We start from the raw sequence: 21,820 nt of genomic DNA, 5'->3' as shown, positions 1-21,820 counted from the left end.
TTTTAATTTGATCCCTACATTTTCTTTGCCTATTTTAATCTCTGAATTGGGTACTTTTTTTTTTAAATTAGTCTCTATAATGATGTGACACATTAATATTATACTACATCGTCGTTTAATTTTTTTTAAAAAAAGAATATTTTTATGTAATGATGTGACATAATATTAAAATATCACGTCATCACATAAATCAAAATTAAGAAAAATTACAAAATCTCAAGATTATAAAAATTAAAAAATTAAAAAAAAGTCAAATTTAGAGACTAAGGATGGGTTTAGATGAATGGTGCGTTTACTTACGGTTAATGTAAAAACAACAGTGACGGTGAGATTAAATACTTTAACAATATTATAGCGTAAGACAAAAAGTAAGCTAAACATATCCCACCGCCCGTCCAAATTCATCCTGAATATTATTTTATCCCGAAACATTAATAAAAGATGTTATGACCTTGAAATATTCAAATTAAATTGTATATAAAAAAAATCATATTGAGAAATTATGTTAGATTCTAATCAAACAACTCAAATATATTATTTAATTAAACCATTTATTCTTAATTCATTTATTTCCTCAAAGTTATTAGATATTCCATCATGTCATTGGTCCCTTCAAATTTACCCTTTTGTTTTCTAATTTGCCATAAATTCAGATCTTAATAAAAGCTTCTCAATGGACCCATCTGTAAATAATAATAATAAAGAAGGAAACATCTTGATTTATGGGAACATGAAAATATACTTACTTTATCAAAAGGAGGAAGCTTTTGCATGTGGCCATTTTATATACAATATGATGAAATTAGTTAATGCTTTTCAAAGTCTTTTCTCTTTGGGTAAAACAATATTTAGTCCCTAAATCTAATATTTTTTTTCAATTTAATCCTTAAATTTGTCTACATTAGTCTTAGAATTTCACAAAATTTTCTCAATTTTTAGTCCATGTGATGACGTGACACTTTGATATTGTGTCATGTCATCACTCAAAAAACTATATATTTTTAAAAAGATTAAAATATGCCAAAGTTATTGTACTTTTCAAAATTTTAGAATTTAATCCCTGTACTTTTTTTTTTCAGGAACTTAGTCCATCTATTTTTCATAATTCAAAGTTGTTAAATTTTTTTATTAACTTGTTGGTGTGACATTTTAAATTTTTTAAAAAATACTCACTTCATAGTCATGTTATTAAAAAAATGAGGTTGTAATGAACTTGAATAACAAAAAAATTAATAATGCTAACAATTGAACCTATATTTTGAAATCTGAAAAGCAGAAAGATTAAATTCTTGAAAATAAAAGTGCAAGGACTGAATTCTAATTTTTCAAAAAATATAGAGACTTAAAAATATTTTAACTTCTTTTAAAAATGTAGGTAACAATGCAACACAATCTTAAAATGCCACATCATTACGAGGACTAAAATTAAGAAAAAATCATCAAGTTTAGGAACTAAAATGAAAAAAGACAATCAGAGATCAAATTGAAAAATTTGATAAATTCAGGGACTAAATATTGTTTTTATTTTTACTTTGGTTCTAAGTTCAAACATTGGTCTGTATTTTACTCTTTAAGAAAAGGTTCTGCTGGAATGCAATAATGGAGTGTTTCAGCAATGATGGAAAAGAAGAATAAAAGAATCATTTGCAAAGATGGGCATGGCTAGTTGTAAAATTTTGGCCCACCTTTACCACTCATATGAATCATGCCTTCTCATAAGGTGTGCCATCATCATTTGCTTCCCCATAAATTTTATTAAATTCGTAAAGAATTAAATGTCTTTAAAATAAAATTTCGGGTTTAAGTAGAAAATAATAATTTTAGGAGATCTTACTAATTTAGAAGTTAAATTTTTTTTAACTCCGAATTTAATTAAGATTCAATATAAATATAGAGTCATTTGAGACTCAAGAATAAGTCAAATTTCTTGTTTTTTATTTGGGTTACTAGAACTTTTATGACTTGAATTTGATAGCTAAGTTTGTTTGAGCATTTCTATTTTTGTTGGTTTTGGTGTTTAATTTTTATAATTTTGGTCACTAAACTTAACAAATTTACAATAATTTTATTATACGACATTCTAATATTGTATCTTATCATCACATAAAATGATCAACATAAACCTAATTACCAAGTTCAAGGATTAAAATGTATATTACCCATTTTTTTCTTCTTCTTTTCCTTTATTTTTCCTGAATTTTTTTGTCACTATAACTCCATAAATAAGTTTGTAACTCAAGTTTTTCTTTCCTTTTCTTTTCACTATATTCATACATATTTTGCAAAAGAACAAAATGTTTTTTTTTTGTCCTTTATGTAATTTGGACATTGGAATCTTATCTGTAACATGTTTTGGGCTCACTTGAAGTACTGTTGTTTTACCCTCATTACTTGTGGATAACGTATGAAGTAGACTCAACTAAGTTGGCTGCTATATGTCTTAGCTTTGTTTTTTCAACTTTTGTCACCCCCAAATCCAACCCCTTGCCTATGTGGTCAATGGTCACTTTCCTTGTTTCTTTATTTTAGACTCCATTTTAGCATTGTAATTTGAAATTTGTGAGATTTATTGGGTAGTTAATTCATCTCGTCAAGAATAAGAATATTGTGAGTAACTAATCGAATTACATTTTATCTCTTTTATTGTACTTTATGTCAAAGATTAAATTAATCTTTTTATCTCTACTATTAAAAACTAAAATATCGTCAGTCAAACAATTGATATTTAGTCTTCTAAATATATTTTTCCTTGATGAAAGATTTTGTATCTCGTATTTTAGCGAAAGCTAGCATGATTTTTTCCTCAAAAGCGCCCACCCATCAACAGAAACCAACAATTTTTAATTGTTAGAAGCTTAAAAATTAAGATTATCAAACATATTTAGATTTTGGTAGATGAAAGAAGATTTGCAATTTTATGAAAGTTAGTGCATTGATGATGGAAGAAATATATATGCCAGAAAGGGTTGACCTATATCATAGCTTTTATTAATAATATACCCATATATCATAATAATTAAATTAGTTTTCCATGTTCAACCTAAGAAAATGGCAAAACCCAGAAATCTTTTCACCTGCTGCTCTCTGCTAATGGCAATCATGTTTGGTTTTTCATCATCAGTTCAATTAAATGACCCTGGTATACTTCCTGTTTTATTGTTTTCGTTTTTATGTTTTAATAATATTGGGTTTTTGTTTTAATATCTGATAATTTCTCCCATAGATTGGTACTTCTGGTTTCCCCTCTATGCTTGTGCTTGTATTGTCAATCTACTAAACTGGAGAATCTCAGCAAAAGGGTATATCAAACATGTTGCACAAGTAGCACTGTGTCTTGGAGTATTGTTGTTTATTAAGGTTGTGGTTGAAGGTTATGTAAGAAAGATAGCTGGATTGTGGTCATTAGATTTGGCTGAGAGAGTTGTTAGGGAGAAAACAGGGAGTTTGTTGGCTATAATCTCCATGGTTTTGCATTTGGTATGTTTATCAGAACCAGTGGATGTTAAGCAAAGAAAGAAGAGGAAAATTGTCGGAAGAGGTGTTGTTGCATATGGTGAGTGACACTAGAACCACTTTTGTTTTCTACTTGTTTAAATCACTTTTTGAGCTTCAACTAAATATTTTGGTGCCTAATTCTTTTCTTCCGAGTTAAACATGGTAATATTTTCAATATTGGGGTTTGAACTTTTTTTTATTTACGATTGAATTAGGTAATTGTTTTGGCTTACACTTCTTTTAATTTAAGGACAATTGTTTTCATATTGGAGACTAAACTTTAAGGTTTTCGGGAAATTTAAAGGATTAACTTGAAAAAAAAAGTTTAAGCATTAATGTAGGAATAATTGTCTAGTTCAAGGTCTAACTTAGATAAAAAAAAATTAGATCCAGATGTGAAAAAACCTGCGAAGTTGAGGTCCAAAAAGTGATTTAACCTTTTTCCATTTACTTTCATTTCATGAACTTTCAGCTTTCAAGGCTTAATTCTTGAACAGGAATGGCAGGCTTAGTGGCATTCAGTTATGGGCTTCCTTTTGTGTTCTTTGTGATTCAAAAAGGGGAAATGAGGTTCTAAACATCAGATTTGGTGGATTCTGTTTGTTTCTGGAGTTTAATGATATCCATGTTTCAGTTTGTTGTTTCTCAAGAAAATTTGCTTATGACTCACTTGAGGGAACTACATATGACAGTTTTGTTTGTTTTACTATATGTCTGGATGTCATGATTGAGTATTTAAGTAACTTAATGAAGATAAAGCACTGTAGGAAGAATTGTTCAAACTTTATACAACAGAGAGCAAACTACAGAGATTAGAGAATGTCACAAAAGGCAAACTACCAGAAAGAGGCAATTCATGCATTAAAAAGAAGACAAAAAACTGCTTTCTAACATACCTAGACCAAGCTATCAACCTAAGAACTGCGATGGACCATAAAAAGGAAAAAAATTCGACAGCTAACTCGAGATAGAAGAAAAGGAAATAGGGGAGAGGGGAGAGGGGAGAGTTTAGAAAGAGATCCAGTAAATACATTGCATGCTTTCATCCCATTTCGAAAGAACTACCATAGAACCAATCTGGTTCAGTTGAAAATTCTGTACAGCAAGTTGCATGTTCTGTATGGAGCCTGTTGAACTCCAGCTGATAGTGATTTGGCAGTTTATAGTCGCCCTAGTGCAAGAACCACCGGATAAAATGAAGAGCTGTTAGAATGCCAGATTTGATGGAGGTAAAACTCCTATTATGTTAGAGCTTGGTATCCGCAAAGAAAAATCTTAGATGTCATTGAGATCCCATAGTGCTCACTGAGGGTTTAGTAAAGGCGGCCCCTACATGTAGAAGCTCCATATTGACATGGATATCCTTGTCCAGGCAGCAGTTCATATCGATAGTCAAAAGTCAGCTCTTCACCTACAGATATCTGCAAAATAGTGAAATAGGAGGGGAAAGAAATGTCAAAGACATGCCTATTTAAAACCTTCTTTACCCAATTAAACTTTTCTTTTATAACCATCTAAACCACACATCTTATTCCACAAACCATTTTCAACAATAGATCATCCAAGGTTCCATATATGCAACAGATTTGTACTCAATATTTTTGAGAGGTACTTACATCTTGACTGGCATAGAGACCAATGTGAGCTCGGTGACAATCCATGCTGTCCACAAGAACTTGATGATTCACAAGATTTGGCGAGCAGCTGAGAAGAATTCAAGGACAGAACACGAAGCATGAGTGCATCAATAGAAACTTGGGATTTCAAAAGTAGAGATATAGTATCATTCTCTGAACACATCAAGTTGAACTGAGCCACTTAGCTAAACTAATTCCTTCAGAAATGTCATAAATGCTAAAGTCATTATTACACATAAATAGAAAATGGTGAACATAATTAAAATCTCTGGATCTTCAGTCACACAATTTTTATGGCGAAGTTACAACTTGGAAATGCCAGAATGGGAAAACATTTCAGTATGCGATAGCGGATGCATACAAGTGTATCCTCACCTATGATTGATGAACCGGGAAATATTTCCGTATTTGGATGCATCGATAAAATATCGTGCTTGTCCTTCAATTAACAGGCTCATATCATTTATTTGAGAACCAACGTTAAACATATAGTTGCAACCATCTCTACCATACCTGATATTAGATCAGACAGCCTATTCAGCATGAAGCATATAAGCACAAGGTAAAAGCAGATCTCTGTAAATGAAATTGAAACCTGGTAAGCCTCTTGTTTGCCTCTTGCTCGCCTAGGATCTCCCCAAAATATTCACTCACAAATGTGCCACTCAGAATTGGTTCACCAGCCCTGAAGATCAACATGAGCAATGTCAGAGGACACCACTCTAGAATGCAACAAAAAGTTGATATAATTACCTTATTCTCGGTTTTGAAGACTTCCAGTTTTACACGTACACCTTTTTGCAAAACCCTATTCGGGCATGCTATATTGCAGCTACACTTACGGTTGCATTCATAGACAAGGTAGCCCTCCTCCGCAGTTTCACAAAGGTTTAATCTCAAGACATAAACCAGAATCGAGGAGCACAGGAAGACACCAACAAGGTTACGTATCAGTATATATCTACTTGTGGAAAGCGCATGTATTTCTATAATGTTCCATTTTTTTTAATTATTGATATTTAATTTGTATGACCATGAGAAAATTTTATTATTTAATTAAGTTTTAATTTAAAGGAGATTATGTAAGTAATTTATTTGTTAATTTTCATAATTAATAGTAGAGTTTTGACAAAATACTTACTTGGTAGCCATATAATTAACCTAATCCTACTATTATTCTAACTAGAAGTTACTTCACCTGCAAGAAATAAATTCATCCAATTACTATATATATAAAAACATCTTCACTGTAATTAACTACATATTCTTTTTGGTTATTTATTTGTTTTTTTTTTCTTTTTTGATGGCCTCTTATGATTTTAGCAGAGATATTTTATTTGAAATCTTCTCGAGGGCTGAATTGAAAACAATGAAAAAGTGTAGGGTTCTTTCGAAAGAATGCAAGGATCTCACTTACGAATCTAGTTTTATGCGGCTACATTCTGAAAGGACATCAACAATGGTAGGATATTTACTTCAGTCTTCGAGAGTACCGACTCAGTACTTGGTGTCAATAGCCGATTCAGTAAAACCAACTGCGTATTCTCCGTATGTGAGTTATTTTTTACACCACCGTTTTAGGGTTGTAGCAGCGGCCAATGAAGGTTTGGTTTTATGTAGCCTAAGCAAATTTGGAGGTGACTCGTTTTATGTTTATAAACCAACTAGTAATGAAGGAGGGGAAATCCTTACGCCTCCAAATCCTCGATTTCGGAGGACAAAGATAAGCATGTTGGTGCTGCGATCGAACCCTTTACGGTTCAAAATTGTCCGACTCTCCGACAGCAAGGACGACGCTGTAGATCTCGATTCGAAATATTCCAACGAAGAAGATAATTTCAGTGTATTATCCAATGAAAAATCATGGCATTGCGAGATATTTGATTCCAAGAGTTGGGAATGGAAACAATCAGACGATTTAAAATTAACCTGCCACTACTCGTTCATGAACACTCAAGATGTTTCTGTGTGCGGTTGCCTCCATTGGCTTATGTTCAACGACCAACAAGACAAGTACACCATATTATCTTTCGACGGAGACAAAGAGGAATGGACAATGACTTCACTGCCGGACTCACTTGGTCGAAAAACTCATCGGGATGATCAAATCGCCCATGTGTCATGCGAAGGGAAACTCGGGTTGATCAACCATAGTTATGAATCTAAGATGCTAGATGTTTGGATTTTAAACCATGAAAAGATTTGGATTAAAAAACACACCATAAATTTGAAAAGCTTTCACGAAAAGGTCCTTCCTTCTCCTTCTCCATTTCTTTCCTTTTCCTTTTACAATGCTGACACTCTGTTTATGATGGATTTGGGGTGCAAGTATTCCGTGTGGGTGTATTATTATAATTTCAAGACTGGTGAGTTGAAGGAGATATATGCTGGTAAATTCATTGATTCGGCATATTTTATTCAAGCAGATTCTGAACCTGTTCAGCTAAAGCCCCAGCAATACATATATTAATCTCTTACTGTTTAGTTCTAAAAGTTTAAAGATGTATGTATATCTTATTATATTGTTATTTATATATGAATGTAGTAATAAATTTTTGAAGTATGCCTCCATTAATACTCTAAGAAAGCCACACAACGATTTGCACACTATTTTGGGGTTTCTTCATAATATAAAAATACTGAAGCCTCTATCTATCTATCCACCTGACAAATACTGAAAAATCAAACACCTCAATGGCACTGCTCTAGGAGGAAAAAGAAGTCAAAATATAAACAAGATAGCAATCCTGCATGCAAGCACAGAAAAAATTAAATGGAAGCAACAATGTAGACATCTTTCATGCTTCATCCATTTATAGACTAACAGAAAAAAACTACAAAAAAAATAAATTCCTTATTCAACCACAAAGCATGCAGAACGATACTAACACTATTTCCGGGCCTAGCTTATATGATTACCTATGTTTGCTCAAACTGGGGTCTGGTGCTAATATTAATATTTAACATGTCAGTTTCCAGGAACTGAAGAGAGCTGAATACAGCTATCAAGAGTCCAAAAGGATGTGAAATCTAGTTGTTCAAGCTATGGCACTAAGATGTAAAAGTTTTAAGATATGACAACTTAATCACACAAATCATGGGTCCTTTTGCTGCACCAAAACTAGTCTACAAGGTTCCAGAAAGTTTTCTTGTGAATACGTGATTTTGAGATTTATCCCGCTCCTTTATATGTAATTTAAGAGATATTGTAAGCAACATTAAGATATGATAACTAAAAATTAAGTTAAAATTATTATTATTTTTTTGGTGAAAAGGAATGATACTCAAACTTATTACAAAAATTAACTTGTTCCCCTTAACAGGGAGACCTTATACAAGTACACATCATATGAACTAATGTGAGTAAGTTTAACCAATCTATCCGTATCCTGATTTTTCTCTCTAAAAATGGGACAAATATACCGGTAATTAAAGCACTCCAGCAAATTGATGAATTCTTTGGCCTAATGCAGAATTATAACCTTTTGGCGTCTTCCTCCAGAATAGCTTGTACCCCTCAAGATTATCAAATAGGATTCAAACTCTATCATAACCTTGATCAAGTAAGAGAGTCAATTCGCTCAAAATGTCTCATAGCTCAGCATCGAAAATAGAGCAATTACCCAAATATCTATTGTAGCCCAGAATCCACTCTCTGTCATGAGAATTTTTCATATCAGTTCTTTCGGATTCCACAAATCTTCCCTAAGTTTCTTGTATGCACTCTTCAGAAAAAAAAAAAAACAACCATTCTCCTTAAATAAATTCAACATTGAATCATGCATTATTGGTCTAAATTAATCTTTATAAATTATCATAAATATATTAAAAGGTATCAAATTATAATTTATGATGTATCATAAGTCAAAGATTTACAACTTAAAGTTTTAGTTTTTATGTAATTATAAAAAGAAAAAGTAAATCAAATCATATTAATTATTATTAATGTTGATTTAGAAAGATTTGGCTTTTTAAGTTCTTTAATAAATGCATATAATTTATTTTGGCTCTTATCAACCAACTAAAAAAAATTGAGCTAAATTGATTTAAAAAAAATAAATTTATATAAAAAATGAAATATATTACACATGATTTTTTTAATTATTGATATTTAATTTGTATTATCATGAGAAAATTTTATTATGTAAGTTTTAAAGTAGATTATGTAAGTAATTTATTTGTTAATTTTCATAAATAATGGTAAAATTTTTGACAAAATACTTACTTAGTAGTCAAGTAATTAAAGATGAAGATTTTATAATTAACCTCGTCCTACTATTATTCGAACTAGAAGTTACTTTCCGCGCAGGAAATAAATTCATCCAATTACTATATATATATATAAACATCTTAACTGTAATTAACTACATATTCTTTTTGCTTTTTTCTTTATCCCAATAGATTGATGGCGTCTTATGATTTTAGCGACGAGATTTTATTTGAAATCTTCTCGAGGGCTGAATTGAAAACAATGAAAAAGTGTAGGGTTCTTTCGAAAGAATGGAAGGATCTCACTTACCAATCTAGTTTTATGCGGCTACATTCTGAAAGGACATCAACAATGGTGGGATATTTAGTTCAGCGTTCGAGAATATTTGATCCATTACCACCGGAGTTGGTGTCAATAGTGAGACCCAACCTACTTGGATTGTAGCAGCGGTCAATGGAGGTTTGGTTTTATGTAGCCTAAGCAAATTTGGAGGTAACTCGTTTTATATTTGTAAACCAACTACTCAACAATGGGAAGTCATCCCGTCTCCAAAACCTCAATTTTGGAAGACAAATATAAGCATGTTGGTGCTCGGATCGAACCCTTTACGGTTCAAAATTGTCCGACTCTCCGACAGCAGGTACGACGATATAGGCCGCGTATCAGACCACTCCGAATCGGAATATTCTGACGAAGAAGATGTATCGTGGCACTGCGAGATATTTGATTCCAAGAGTTGGGAATGGAAGCAATCAGACGATTTAAAATTGACATGCCACGACTCTTTCAAGAACACTCAAGTTGTTTCTGCGTGTGGCGGCCTCCATTGGCTTATGTTCAACCACGAACAAGACAAGCACACCATATTATCTTTCGACGGAGACAAAGAGGAATGGGGAATGACTTCACTGCCGGACTCACTTGGTGGAAAAGATCGTCGGTGTCAGATCGCCCATGTGTCATACCAAGGGAAACTCGGGTTGATCACCATAGCTATCAAACTAAGATGCTAGATGTTTGGATTTTAAACTATGAAAAGATTTGGATTAAAAAACACACCATCAATTTGGAAAGCTTTAACGAGAAGGTTCCTCATTCTCGATTTCATTCCTTTTATGGTGCTGACACTGTGTTCATGGTGGATATCGGGTGGGTGTCTTTTTATAATTTCAAGACTCATAAGTTGAATCGGATAATGGTTGGTGGATCGATTGACTCGGCACATTTTATTCAAACAGGTTCTGAATCTGTTAAGCTAAAGCCCGAGTAATATATATATATATTATATATATATGTACTAATAGTCTTGGCAATTAATTTGTTTAAATTAGCATTCTGAAAGCATGCAGAACGATACTAGCATTATTTGACAAGTCTGCCAAATATTTCCAGGCCTAGCTTATATGATTACCTATGTTTGCTCAAACTGGGGTCTGGTGCTAATATTAATATTTAACATGTCAGTTTCCAGAAACTGAAGAGAGCTGAATACAGCTATCAAGAGTCCAAAAGGATGTGAAACCTAGTTGTTCAAGCTATGGCACTAAGATGTAAAAGTTTTAAGATATGGCAACTTAATCACACAAATCATGGGTCCTTTTGCTGCACCATAACTAGTCTACAAGGTTCCAGAAAGTTTTCTTGCACACCACCCTGGGGTGACTCAACGAAATTTATGACTTAGTATAACATGGACCAAAAAGTTCACTCAATCTTTTTCGGTAAGTTTTAGATCTCTCTCAAAGATAGAATTTCAGTACAAAACAATAATGAAAATCATCAGAAGTTTGATAAATGCTAAGAAGAATCAGCAACCTTGTATTTCGTAGGTATAAACCGGTATTGCTGATTTATTGTGTCCACAGTAGAAAATTTTTAGGCAGCTTCAATCTATAAAAAGGAAAAAGAACCCAAAGCCTTTAGGACATTAAAATTAGAGAGGGAGATCGCAGAAAAGTTTTGCTTAAATAGCATCATCAACTTCCACTGGATTTCTCAGACATACCCTTCGCAGCTTCTATAACGTAAACATCAGATCAAATTGTGAAAATACTGTTCCCCAATGGCAGACTAAATAAGGCAACATGACTGTATGCATGAGTTAAAGCCAAGTAGTTCGGCAACCTGAAAAGAAGTTCATAAGTAAAAGGACAATTTTTAATATGCACTATCTGGTTTCACAAAAAGAGACATTTAACAATACATTCTACATGTATTGAAGTTTATGACTAAACAAATTGTTGGATGTCAAATAACGTCGCGGTGAACTATCAATAAACAAAGATCACATGGCATAAACTAGTGAATATCATTCATGGATCGAAATATGATAGACCATGCATCTTAAGCGAGCTTGAAATAGAACATACAGGTCACATGATATTCTTAGTTTTAGCAAGAATAAGCTAGGTAAAAGTATCATGGAAGCTCCCGTATTAAGACTCAAATTGCATTTTGCCCCATTCACACAAAAAATGGGCAAATTCGTCTCTATATATGTAAAATAGTTCTTTCTATTAAAAAAATTCATCAATTTCTACTGTTAAAAACTAGCGTAACTAACGAAATAACCAGATAATTATATGTGGTGCCACGTGCACCTCATGCAGACATATAAAGACCAATTTTTAACAATAGAAACAAATAAAATTTTCTTAACAAGACAAATAATTTAGGATATGAACTAAAAAATTGTTCTTATATTAAGGCTTGATCTTTTTTTTTTTGTCCAAGTTAACTCTTGAAGTTGACAATTGTTCCCATATTAAGGTCAAAAAGTGATTTAACCTTTTTCCATTTGCTTTCATTTCATGAACTTTCAGCTTTCTGGGTGCCATTCTTAAACAGGAATGGCAGGCTTAGTGGCATTCAGTTATGGGCTTCCTTTTGTGTTCTTTGTGATTCAGAGAGGGGAAATGAAGTTCTAAACATCAGATTTGGTGGATTCTATTTGTTTCAGGGGTATAATGATATCCATGTTTCTGTTTGTTTCCCGAGAAAATTTGCTCATGACTCACTTAAGGGAACTACATATGACAGTTTTGTTGACTTTACAAAATGTATGGATGTCATGATTGAGTATTTAAGTAAACTAATGACGATAAGGTACAGTAGGAAGAATTGTTCAAACTTTATACAACAGAGAGCAAACTACAGAGATTAGAGAAAGTCACGAAAAAGGAAAACTACCCGAAAGAGGCAATTCATGCATTAAAAAGAAAGAAAAAAAAACTGCTTTCTAACATTCCAAGGCTAAGCTATCAACCTAAGAACTGCGATGGACCATAAAACGGGAAAAAATTTGACAGCTAATCTGCCTGAAAGCGGACTTCGCTACTCGAGATAGAAGAAAAAGAAATAGGGGAGAGGGCAGAGGGGAGAGAGCAGAGTTTGGAAAGTGATCCAGTAAATACATTGCATGCTTTCAACCCATTTCGAAAGAACTACCATAGAACCAATCTGGTTCGGTTGAAAATTCTGTACAGCAAGTTGCATGTTCCGTATGGAGCCTGTTAAACTCCAACTGATAGTGATTTGGCAGTTCATAGTCGCCCTAGTGCAAGAACCACCGGATAAAATGAAGAACTGTTAGAATGCCAGATTTAGTCCCATGAATGGTTTGATGGAGGTAAAGCTCCCATTATATTAGAGCTTGGTATCCGCATTTGTGAACTCAAAAAGCAAAACCTTAGATGCCATAGAGATCCCGTAGTGCTCACTGAGGGTTTAGTAAAGGCGGCCCCGACATGTAGAAGCTCCACATTGACATGGATATCCTTGACCAGGCAGGAGTTCATATCGATAGTCAAAAGTCAGCTCTTCACCTACAGATATCTGCAAAATAGTGAAATAGGAGGGTAAAGAAACGTCAAAGACATGTCTATTTAAAACCTTCTTGACCCAATTAAACTTTTTTTGATAACTAGCCACCCGATTAAACTCAGCCATCTAAACCACATCTTATTTCACAAACCATTTTCAACAATAGATCATCTAAGGTTCCATATATGCAACAGATTTGTACTCAATATTTTGAGAAGCACTTACATCTTGACTGGCATAGAGACCAATGTGAGCTCGGTGACAATCCATGCGGTCCACAAGAACTTGATGATTCACAAGATTTGGCGAGCAGCTGAGAAGAATTCAAGGACAGAACACGAAGTTTTCATGAGTGCATCAATAGAAACTTGGGATTTCAAAAGTAGAGATATAGTATCATTTTCTGAATACAGCAAGTTGAACTGAGCCACTTAGCTAAACTAATTCCTTCACAAATGTCATAAATGCTAGTCATTATTACACATAATTAGAAAATGATGAACATATTAAAATCTCTGGATCTTCAGTCACACAATTTTTATGGCCAAGTTACAACTTGGAAATGCCAGAATGGGAAAACATTTCAGTATGCGATAGCGGATGCATACAAGTGTATCCTCACCTATGATTGATGAACCGGGAAACATTTCCGTATTTGGATGCATCAATAAAATATCGTGCTTGTCCTTCAATCAACCGGCTCATATCATTTATTTGAGAACCAATGTTGAACATATAGTTGCAACCATCTCTACCATACCTGATATTAGATCATACAGCTGATTCAGCATAAAGCATATAAGCATAAAAGCAAGCACAAAGTAAAAGCAGATCTCTGTAAATGAGATTGAAACCTGGTAAGCCTATTGTTTGCCTCTTGCTCGCCAAAGATCTCCCCAACATATTCACACACGAATGTGCCACTCAGAATTGGTTCACCAGCCCTGACCCCCCAGCCCTGAAGATCAACATGAAGCAATGTTAGAGGACAGAACTTTAGAATACAACAAAAAGTTGATATAATTACCTTATTCTCGGTTTTGAAGACTTCCAGTTTTACACGTACACCTTTTTGCAAAACCCTATTCGGGCATGCTATATTGCAGCTACACTTACGGTTGCATTCATAGACAAGGTAGCCCTCCTGTGCAGTTTCACAAAGGTTATCTCAAGACATAAAACAAAATCGAGGAGCACAGGAAGACACCAACGAGTACATATCAGTATCTACTTGTGAAAAGGGCATGTATTTCTATAGTGTTCTGAATGGTGAAGGTGAAACATTGCAAGTCTAAAAAGGAAAAAATAATCATATTGGACTTTTATGGGTATCATATCAAGTCAATAGTGCACTCCCTTGACAAGATAAAAGCACATGCTCTTTTATACGTGATTTGAGAAACACCATAAGCAACCAAGCAACATCAGCATATGACACTTCAGTGAAAATTAACAATTACACTTGACAGAAAAAGAATTACAGTACCTCCAAGATAATTCGCCCTTTGTCATCATAAGGAAATCTACCCCGCATAGGTTTCCCAAATATGTCTCTCGCATCTTCATAATCATTATCAAAGAGATATACATGATCACATGTCTCAGGAAAGCATGTTGAATTGGAACAGGTGCACCCAAGTTGCACACTCTGGAAAGATATGTAAGTAGTTAGAAGGAAAATGAAAAAAAATGTAAGAGTTAAGCCAATCCAAACAAGGTAAAAATTATCGCATCGCGTGACAGGTGAGACACAATCCATAAGAAACAAGGATGATGGTGCCCTTGTTTTAAGAAATTGCATTTCATCGTATTATCAAACAAAACCCAGAAATCTCCAGGTAAGAAATTATCAAGAATCCTAAGAACAGCTTATGGTTGAAAGGTCATTGTGACTTGCAACCAAACTAGACTCCATTGAGGGATAATCATAAGGCATCTATATGTAGTAGGAATCCAGAAAACGATAAAACAATCCAAATACGAAGGTACCTCAACATCAAGATCAAGAGATTGATCAAGCGAAGAATTTGTAACATAAATGAAGTTCTCCCAAGGCATCGAGGATCTAGCATTTTGCTCATTAGAACTAAGACCAGAGATGTAAACGGAATCAAAAAGTCCTTCATCCACTACACAAGCTACAGGAACTGATTCTTTCCCAAAGCTTAAATCATCACACAAGATACTGGCCTTCTGCATGGGCCCTTTTTTGAAATGTTGTGAATCAATGATATAGTGACATTCATCCAGTTCCAACTCCTCATCTGCATCATCCAAGGAATCTGCTGATTGGCAACCCTCAAAGCCATTAGGGAGAGGAATCAATGGGGACAGGAAATCTGGATCCTTGGCAGGCTTACATCCATTTATGCACACAAATTTCTCTTGATGCCACTCGACTTGAACATTATGCTCACTGCAAAGCTTGGCTGCCTTAAGGTACAAACATTCAGGTAACATGCTATACTTCTCTTCCAATGAGGCTTTGAGGCTCACTTTGCAACAAGAAGAGCGAGCAATAGACAGAATGTCCAGGTTATTAGGCCGTGGTTTTGTTTTATGAGTTCTGGAAAACAATATTTTTGCAAGGGCAGAGCACTGCGGTTCTGCTAATCTACCAAGATTTGAATTCTCCATAACATGAGGCTCTGCACTAATGATTTCAGCATCAATCAACTTTGATGCCTGGAGGCGTTTTTTCATAGTAGCAGTTGCCCGATTCCTAATCCTATATGACACTGCCCCCAGACCTTTCTTAAATCTAGGATGGCTAAGTCTCCCAGATTTTAGTTTATAAGCATAATAACGAACCCCTTTCTTTGGAGGACGAGAGCTAGCTAAACTTGGTCCCATGTGAGCAGCCTGGTGGTGGCGGCCAAGATCAGGCAGCAAATCAAATTTCAAGCCACAAAACCTGCAAATAAATTTTTGAACACTGCCTACATTCTCTGAATTATTCTCCAAAGAAGCTGAATTTCCGAGCTCAAGTTTCGGTGGAGGTTCCTCACTCGCAGATGGATTATGCTGTTGAGCAATCTTTGACAGTCTAAAATCAACAGGATGAGTGGACAGCACATGCAACCATAATTCCTCAGTATTGCCAAAATGGCTGCCACAGGAAATGCATCGTAGAAGCATGCACTGTTCGACAAATTGCACATGGTGTCTCTCCTGAACATGGGATTCCAAAACCTTCTTGTTAATAAATGAATCCAGGCAGATTGCACAAGCATAACCTCTAAACAACCGTTGTGCTTCCTTTTTATGATTCTCCATCCAGTGTGTTCCAAGCTGCTGGTCATCAAGAAATTCCACTGAGCACATTTTGCACTTAATGGTCTTGTCATCATCAAAGCTATCATTGATGGCCAATGGCAATGGAACAGGTTCTTCCACGAAAGACGATGAAGGTGTACCTTTGTCACCAGTGAAGCCCCATAAACTTTGCAGTCTCTCCTTCTCACTGTATACCAACTTCATTAAAAATTCCCCAACTATATAATCTTTTGATGCTTCAGAAAGGGCCCACTGAAGTTGGACATCCACAGGAACAGGGTTTCTTAGAGATAAAATACTTTTGAAGAGCTTGTAGAAAAGTTCGCATGCTTGATGTAAATGCAATTTCTGCTCAAGTGAATCACAATCTTTCAAAAGATCTACAAACACTTCTCTGGATACTATCCTACTCTTACCATTTCTTGCACGCTTGAGCCAGCTTGGAAGGTGTTTATCACAGTATAATGAATGCCTCTTAGGACTTTCTTGACAAGGATCAAAACCATTATTGGAGTATAAGCCTATGCAATGCATTAATTCTGTGCCATCATGATCTTTACCAGAATGTTCAGGTTTCTCAATTAAGCTGTCTCCTCTGTGCAAGGCATCAGCCTCAATTACCGATACTGGTTCCACCTGCAAGGGACTGTCATTGTCTCCCACCAACACTATATCTCTGCATAATGTGGTTTCTGAACTCTGAATAATCTCCAGACGCTTCCTTTTTCGTGTGTTCTCTGGAGAATGGCAGCTATTATTTGCATCACTTTTAGGTCTGTGTTTCTTGCAGAATGAGGAGCCATATAGCGACCGATGCTTACATCTAGTACCAAGCACGGTGGTACCTTCACACATTGGTGTATCAGCAGGGGGTGTTGCCTCTATTTTGCTGAAGCTACCAGTAAAACGAGATGCCAAGTGCACACAACAATAAACATCCCCCTCATTTGCCCACCTCACACACTGCCTTCCTTTTGACTCTATGAACGCTATGCACTGTCGGTTTTTACTCCCAGCATCTATGGATTTCTTAGCAACTGCTTCATTCACAGGTGTTAATTCCACTTCTTTAGGCTGAATGTGCAGAGTTGAGGTACTCTTGACCTCTTCACTTGCTGTTGTTATTTCAACATTCTTGGTGTGAATGACTTCCGGATGCCTTGCTTCAACAACAATATTATTCCATCTATCAGTCAAACTATTTGACGTGTCCATTGGTGTTGTTTCCTCTCTCTCATCTTCCTTTTTACAGTGTTGTGGCGTTGGCAAATTGACATCTACAGCATCTCGGTTACTAAAAAAATCAGAGTCAATTTCAACAGCCATAGTTTGATCCGACCCATTGCTTTGAACCATGGAGACATGTGTATCTGCACGACGAACTTCAAGCTTGGCCCTTTTCCTGCTAACTTGTATATTTGTGTTTGAGAGACCATCACTGCTCCGCTGATTGACATCTCCAGTAGAAGATACAGGATGAGACGTCGAGAACCATTTCATAACTTCATGCTTCCAAGTTTTCCACTCAGAACCAAGTGTGGGCTGTACTGATGCATCTCCAAGAGACTTAACCTCATTCCATAGTATAGCATCATACAATTCCTGAAACAACAAATTACTTGTCAACATGCACCATGCAACTGATACATTATTGAACAGTCCGTGACCTAAAGGATCAAATTGATTATGCAATCCTAAGAACAGTCTGCCCGGCAAAAAAAAAAAAAAAAAAAGTTCAGCAACTGATGCAAAGGGCCACTTGTTTGCATAGACGGAATGTTCGGGTTAGTAGTAAAACCTTTACTTCTAAACCTAAAGGTCAAGGGAAGAAGGTTCCTTTCCTTTCCTTTTCTTCTTTTAGGTGATAAGGGAGTGGTGGCAGTGAGTTTTAGGTAACAGAAATTCTACAATGATGAGAAGATCACTTGTGAATTTCAATCAACATAACTATTTCACTATGCACTGATAATAACATAAATGGGCACGAATAGAGTGAGACATACTTCCTTTAGCAATTCAACGGATTCAGCACTATGTGCATTCTGACATTGTTGCACCCACGAATGAAGAGACTCTTGAAGCCACTCAGCATTTATATAGCACGGCAATATCATCTGTAGAGAATAGAAATATTACCATTTACATTTTAATGCATGTAAAAGAAGAGAACGGTGGAGATAGAGATGGATTAGATGAAAGGTTACAGTGGAGATAACACAGTGGTTATGATATATAATATAGAGATAGATATCATTACAGGAAATAACAAGGCAAGACAACTGAAAACAAATGAATCTATTATACAGAAATAGAGATCTAGTAGAAATAATGCTATCAGAATTATCTCCTGTAATGATATCAATTCATATAGACTTGATTCCTATATATATTTATATATAAATTTTATTTTGAGAGATAATGATATATTATATCAAAAAAGTGAATAAGCGTGTGGAATGTTTTTATTTTATTTTTTGGTTCTTTTGGCTATTAAGAGTGGATAGATTTAGAGGAGGGGATATTTATAAAAAAAAAAAGAAAAAGATTTTTCATAAAATTCTTATCTGACATAATTATCCTTTCATTCTTTTTATTTTAATTTAATAACTTGGGTTTTTCGTGGTTTCACCAACTAAGTATATGTCATGAACCAATGAGGAACTCTATATATGGTATAGATGTCAAGTAAAGGATTTACAGTTTGAAGTTTCAAAAGCATTTTTCCAAGATCAGAGTAACCATTGCAGCGTGAAGCCTCCATAGCAAAATCCTTCCAGACAACCACATTACGTGCTGCTTCAATCAAAGCCTACACAAATAGGAATAGAACTCCGGTAAGAATAGAGCTGAGGAATTGAGGAATTATATTAAATACACAAGAATTATAAAGATGAAAAAGAGAACAATACCTCAACATGGAACTGATCAATTATATTCAGCATGCCAACAGCTAGCTTTTGCTGTATGTACCGCCTAGCAACGGTCAAATCTCTAACCATTTTTAGTCCAACTTTATGACTCCGATATGCAATAGGCTGAGGGAACTCACTAATGGATCGGACAAGTAACATGTCTGCCCAAGAATAATTCCTCGTGTGAGGGAAAAATATCACAAAATACTGCTTTCGATCATGGGTCGGTTTTGCTTTTAAAGTTGATAATGGCCAGTCAGCCCTTGCACATCTGATTCCAGCCTGCCATTTTCCTCTCCACTATACTTGGAGAAACAGAAGAGTATCATATGAAAATAAATTTAGCATGCATCCTTATCTTCTAGAAAATTGGAAATAATAAAATGGTAGCAAACTATTTCTAGAAAATGAGAGAAAAAAAAAACAATATACATATATTTAATAGGAGACCACATATAGGAATTATCAAGGGAATTTAAATGGATAATCCATAAAGCACACAAATAAATCATTTCCAAGACAATAAATGTAGGGCATGTCATGAGAGAACATGCTAGAAACTGTTGCTGTAACGCAAGTCAAAACCATAACATTATACGAAATCTGGCATTTCAAGGAAGTGAAAGCTAAAAGAAGAAATGCTACCTTGACCCATAATGCAACAGATTCATCATGCTCTAACCACTTAGGCTCTGAAAGAGACAACTCTCCCTCCCTGTTGTTGATTGGTGATTCACTCTCGATGGTGTTAACGAGGACATGAGAGTTTTCAGAGGTCAAATAAGGTCCAGTGCAACAATTCTGAGCATTCAAATCATCATATTCATCATCATGTGATCCGCAAGATAATCTTTGGCCTTCTGCCTGACAATCATAATATGAAGATCCACTATGATGGTCCTCTGAAATTGGTAATTCAACCCTTGTACCTTGACCTTCATCCTGTCTTCCTTCTTGATTCCCTTCATTAGTCAGTAATAAGTCATCCATCCTACTATCTGCCACTTGAACTTGTTTCTTCTGTTCCAAGCAATTAGATTCTCGGTCATAAGTAAAAGTTGCTTCTGGACTCGGTTGAGCACAATCAGAATCCGCAACATACTGAACACCAGAGCAGGGCAGCACTTCCATGATACAACCTGGAATCTCTAAAGCAGTATAATGTGCATATAAACATTGATTATCCCCCAAAACCACTTTACTGCCCAAACAAAGGTCAATCCAGGCAAGAGTAAGATGCTGCAAAAGAAATCTTGTCAAAATATATACCGAAAATTGAATATACATATGTATATATGTATGTATGTATGACATAGTATATGTAGGACTGAAAGAAAGACAGAACAAACATACCAATTACACTTGAGCATGAACATGTAAAAAGCACATATATGCATGCATGAATGTGCTTCATGCAATGTAAAATGGACATAGGGCTTGATGTTTCATTTATGCAATCATATAAATTGGGGTCAAATGACCAGCTTAACAAGGTCATAATCACTGTACTATTTACGACTTTAAATAACATAACTTCTTCCATGTTGCTTAACCTAAAGGTCTTTTGTCAGCATTGGATTCATTAGCTATAAATCCTTTTTCCAGAAACTTATAAATTTCTAAAACACCCTGGATCAAGAACAAAATTCAATTTTTAATTAATCCGTCCATAATTTTAATCGCATTTCTTGAACAAAGTTGCACTCTTTTTATCATTATCAGTCATTTCATTCTGTTTCTAAAGAAATAAATTTAACAAAGTGCTAATCTTTTCTATAGATTTTTTTTTTTAAAAAAGGATAAACCCTTTTATTGGGTAAAGAAAAATCAACCAATTGCTTCAATATGAGAATCAAATTGAAAGCCATCAAAAAGGAAAAAGCTTTCAAGGAACTTCAAAGATACCTTAGTTTAATAATGTATAATTAGTAATATAAAACCCATTTAGTTAATTTATCAAAGCGTAAGGTTCCTGGAAAAATCTATGCTATTTCTCCATAGAAAAACTTCACTAAGGCTAGCTAGACCCCAGATCTTAAAATGCATCTCAAAAACCAAAATTTCCAAGAGAAAAGGTCCAAACCAACAAAACCCAGAAACAAAAACGCCACAAAACCCTAACATAATCAGCAAATTTCATCCTTCATTAATTTGGTAGTAACAATAATAATAACCCCCCAAAAGAAAATATTTTCCTTTCATTAGATTCACATTATGTAAGAACCCACCATGGCTAGACATATCATCAAAATGTTGACTAACATTCTAGGTGTGTCCAAATTCCAGATGATACAAGTAAACACATACACATATACACGATCCCCAAATCATAAAACACGTATCTAAGAACGTAAGAACAATTAATATCCCGAAATTTTGGCTAAAATTACAAGAAAAAAATAAAAGGGTTCATTACTTTTAAGATAATGGGTTAGTTCCCCTAAGGGAGATGGGGGAGTTTAGGTAAG

The 21,820-nt window shown here is 34.8% G+C and overlaps 3 protein-coding genes across 6 annotated transcripts; 1 reads left to right on the top strand and 2 right to left on the bottom strand.

Moving 5' to 3' along the window:
- Positions 1-2,833: 2,833 nt before the first annotated feature.
- On the top strand, positions 2,834-4,201 carry LOC107940590 (uncharacterized). Of its 3 annotated transcripts, none has more exons than XM_016874031.2 (3): positions 2,834-3,139; positions 3,224-3,553; positions 3,976-4,201. In XM_016874031.2, the coding sequence occupies exons 1-3, from the start codon at positions 3,049-3,051 to the stop codon at positions 4,005-4,007; spliced, it is 453 nt and encodes a 150-aa protein (XP_016729520.1). In that variant the 5' UTR covers positions 2,834-3,048; the 3' UTR covers positions 4,008-4,201. The 3 variants fall into 3 exon arrangements, with proteins under 3 accessions (XP_016729520.1, XP_016729522.1, XP_016729519.1); XM_016874033.2 differs by having other exon boundaries at positions 2,839-3,139; positions 3,968-4,201; XM_016874030.2 differs by having other exon boundaries at positions 2,848-3,139; positions 3,993-4,201.
- Positions 4,202-4,696: 495 nt separating this feature from the next.
- Positions 4,697-5,648, bottom strand: LOC107940591 (histone-lysine N-methyltransferase SUVR5-like). Its single transcript, XM_016874034.2, has 3 exons — positions 5,508-5,648; positions 5,112-5,199; positions 4,697-4,916 (listed from the first exon to the last, which is right to left on the bottom strand). Exons 1-3 carry the CDS (start codon positions 5,618-5,620, stop codon positions 4,809-4,811), a joined length of 309 nt encoding a protein of 102 aa, XP_016729523.2. The 5' UTR covers positions 5,621-5,648; the 3' UTR covers positions 4,697-4,808.
- Positions 5,649-5,654: 6 nt separating this feature from the next.
- On the bottom strand, positions 5,655-21,714 carry LOC107940587 (histone-lysine N-methyltransferase SUVR5). Of its 2 annotated transcripts, XM_016874025.2 has the most exons (12): positions 21,581-21,707; positions 19,998-20,591; positions 19,350-19,652; positions 19,139-19,249; positions 18,444-18,554; positions 15,154-18,042; positions 14,651-14,812; positions 14,192-14,308; positions 14,019-14,122; positions 13,787-13,924; positions 13,390-13,477; positions 12,454-13,176 (listed from the first exon to the last, which is right to left on the bottom strand). In XM_016874025.2, the coding sequence occupies exons 1-12, from the start codon at positions 21,614-21,616 to the stop codon at positions 13,069-13,071; spliced, it is 4,761 nt and encodes a 1,586-aa protein (XP_016729514.2). In that variant the 5' UTR covers positions 21,617-21,707; the 3' UTR covers positions 12,454-13,068. The 2 variants fall into 2 exon arrangements, with proteins under 2 accessions (XP_040936668.1, XP_016729514.2); XM_041080734.1 differs by lacking the exons at positions 12,454-13,176; positions 13,390-13,477; positions 13,787-13,924; positions 14,019-14,122; positions 14,192-14,308 and adding an exon at positions 5,655-6,002 and having other exon boundaries at positions 21,581-21,714.
- Between the last annotated feature and the right edge of the window lie 106 nt (positions 21,715-21,820).

Source organism: Gossypium hirsutum, chromosome A02 (genome assembly GCF_007990345.1).
Source record: "Gossypium hirsutum isolate 1008001.06 chromosome A02, Gossypium_hirsutum_v2.1, whole genome shotgun sequence".
Lineage (NCBI taxonomy): Eukaryota > Viridiplantae > Streptophyta > Magnoliopsida > Malvales > Malvaceae > Gossypium > Gossypium hirsutum.
This window is presented reverse-complemented; position numbering and strand designations above follow the sequence as displayed.

Coding starts and splice junctions, on each gene's coding strand:
- LOC107940590 (XM_016874030.2), top strand. CDS start 3,049: ATGGCAAAACCCAGAAATCTTTTCACCTGCTGCTCTCTGCTAATGGCA. Junction 3,140..3,223: donor AGTTCAATTAAATGACCCTG/GTATACTTCCTG, acceptor TTTCTCCCATAG/ATTGGTACTTCTGGTTTCCC. Junction 3,554..3,992: donor AAGAGGTGTTGTTGCATATG/GTGAGTGACACT, acceptor ATTCTTGAACAG/GAATGGCAGGCTTAGTGGCA.
- LOC107940591 (XM_016874034.2), bottom strand. CDS start 5,620: ATGTTTAACGTTGGTTCTCAAATAAATGATATGAGCCTGTTAATTGAA. Junction 5,200..5,507: donor TCCCGGTTCATCAATCATAG/GTGAGGATACAC, acceptor AATTCTTCTCAG/CTGCTCGCCAAATCTTGTGA. Junction 4,917..5,111: donor GTCTCTATGCCAGTCAAGAT/GTAAGTACCTCT, acceptor ACTATTTTGCAG/ATATCTGTAGGTGAAGAGCT.
- LOC107940587 (XM_016874025.2), bottom strand. CDS start 21,616: ATGTTAGTCAACATTTTGATGATATGTCTAGCCATG. Junction 19,653..19,997: donor CTGTTGCATTATGGGTCAAG/GTAGCATTTCTT, acceptor CTCCAAGTATAG/TGGAGAGGAAAATGGCAGGC. Junction 18,555..19,138: donor TGCTTTTGAAACTTCAAACT/GTAAATCCTTTA, acceptor TATTCTCTACAG/ATGATATTGCCGTGCTATAT.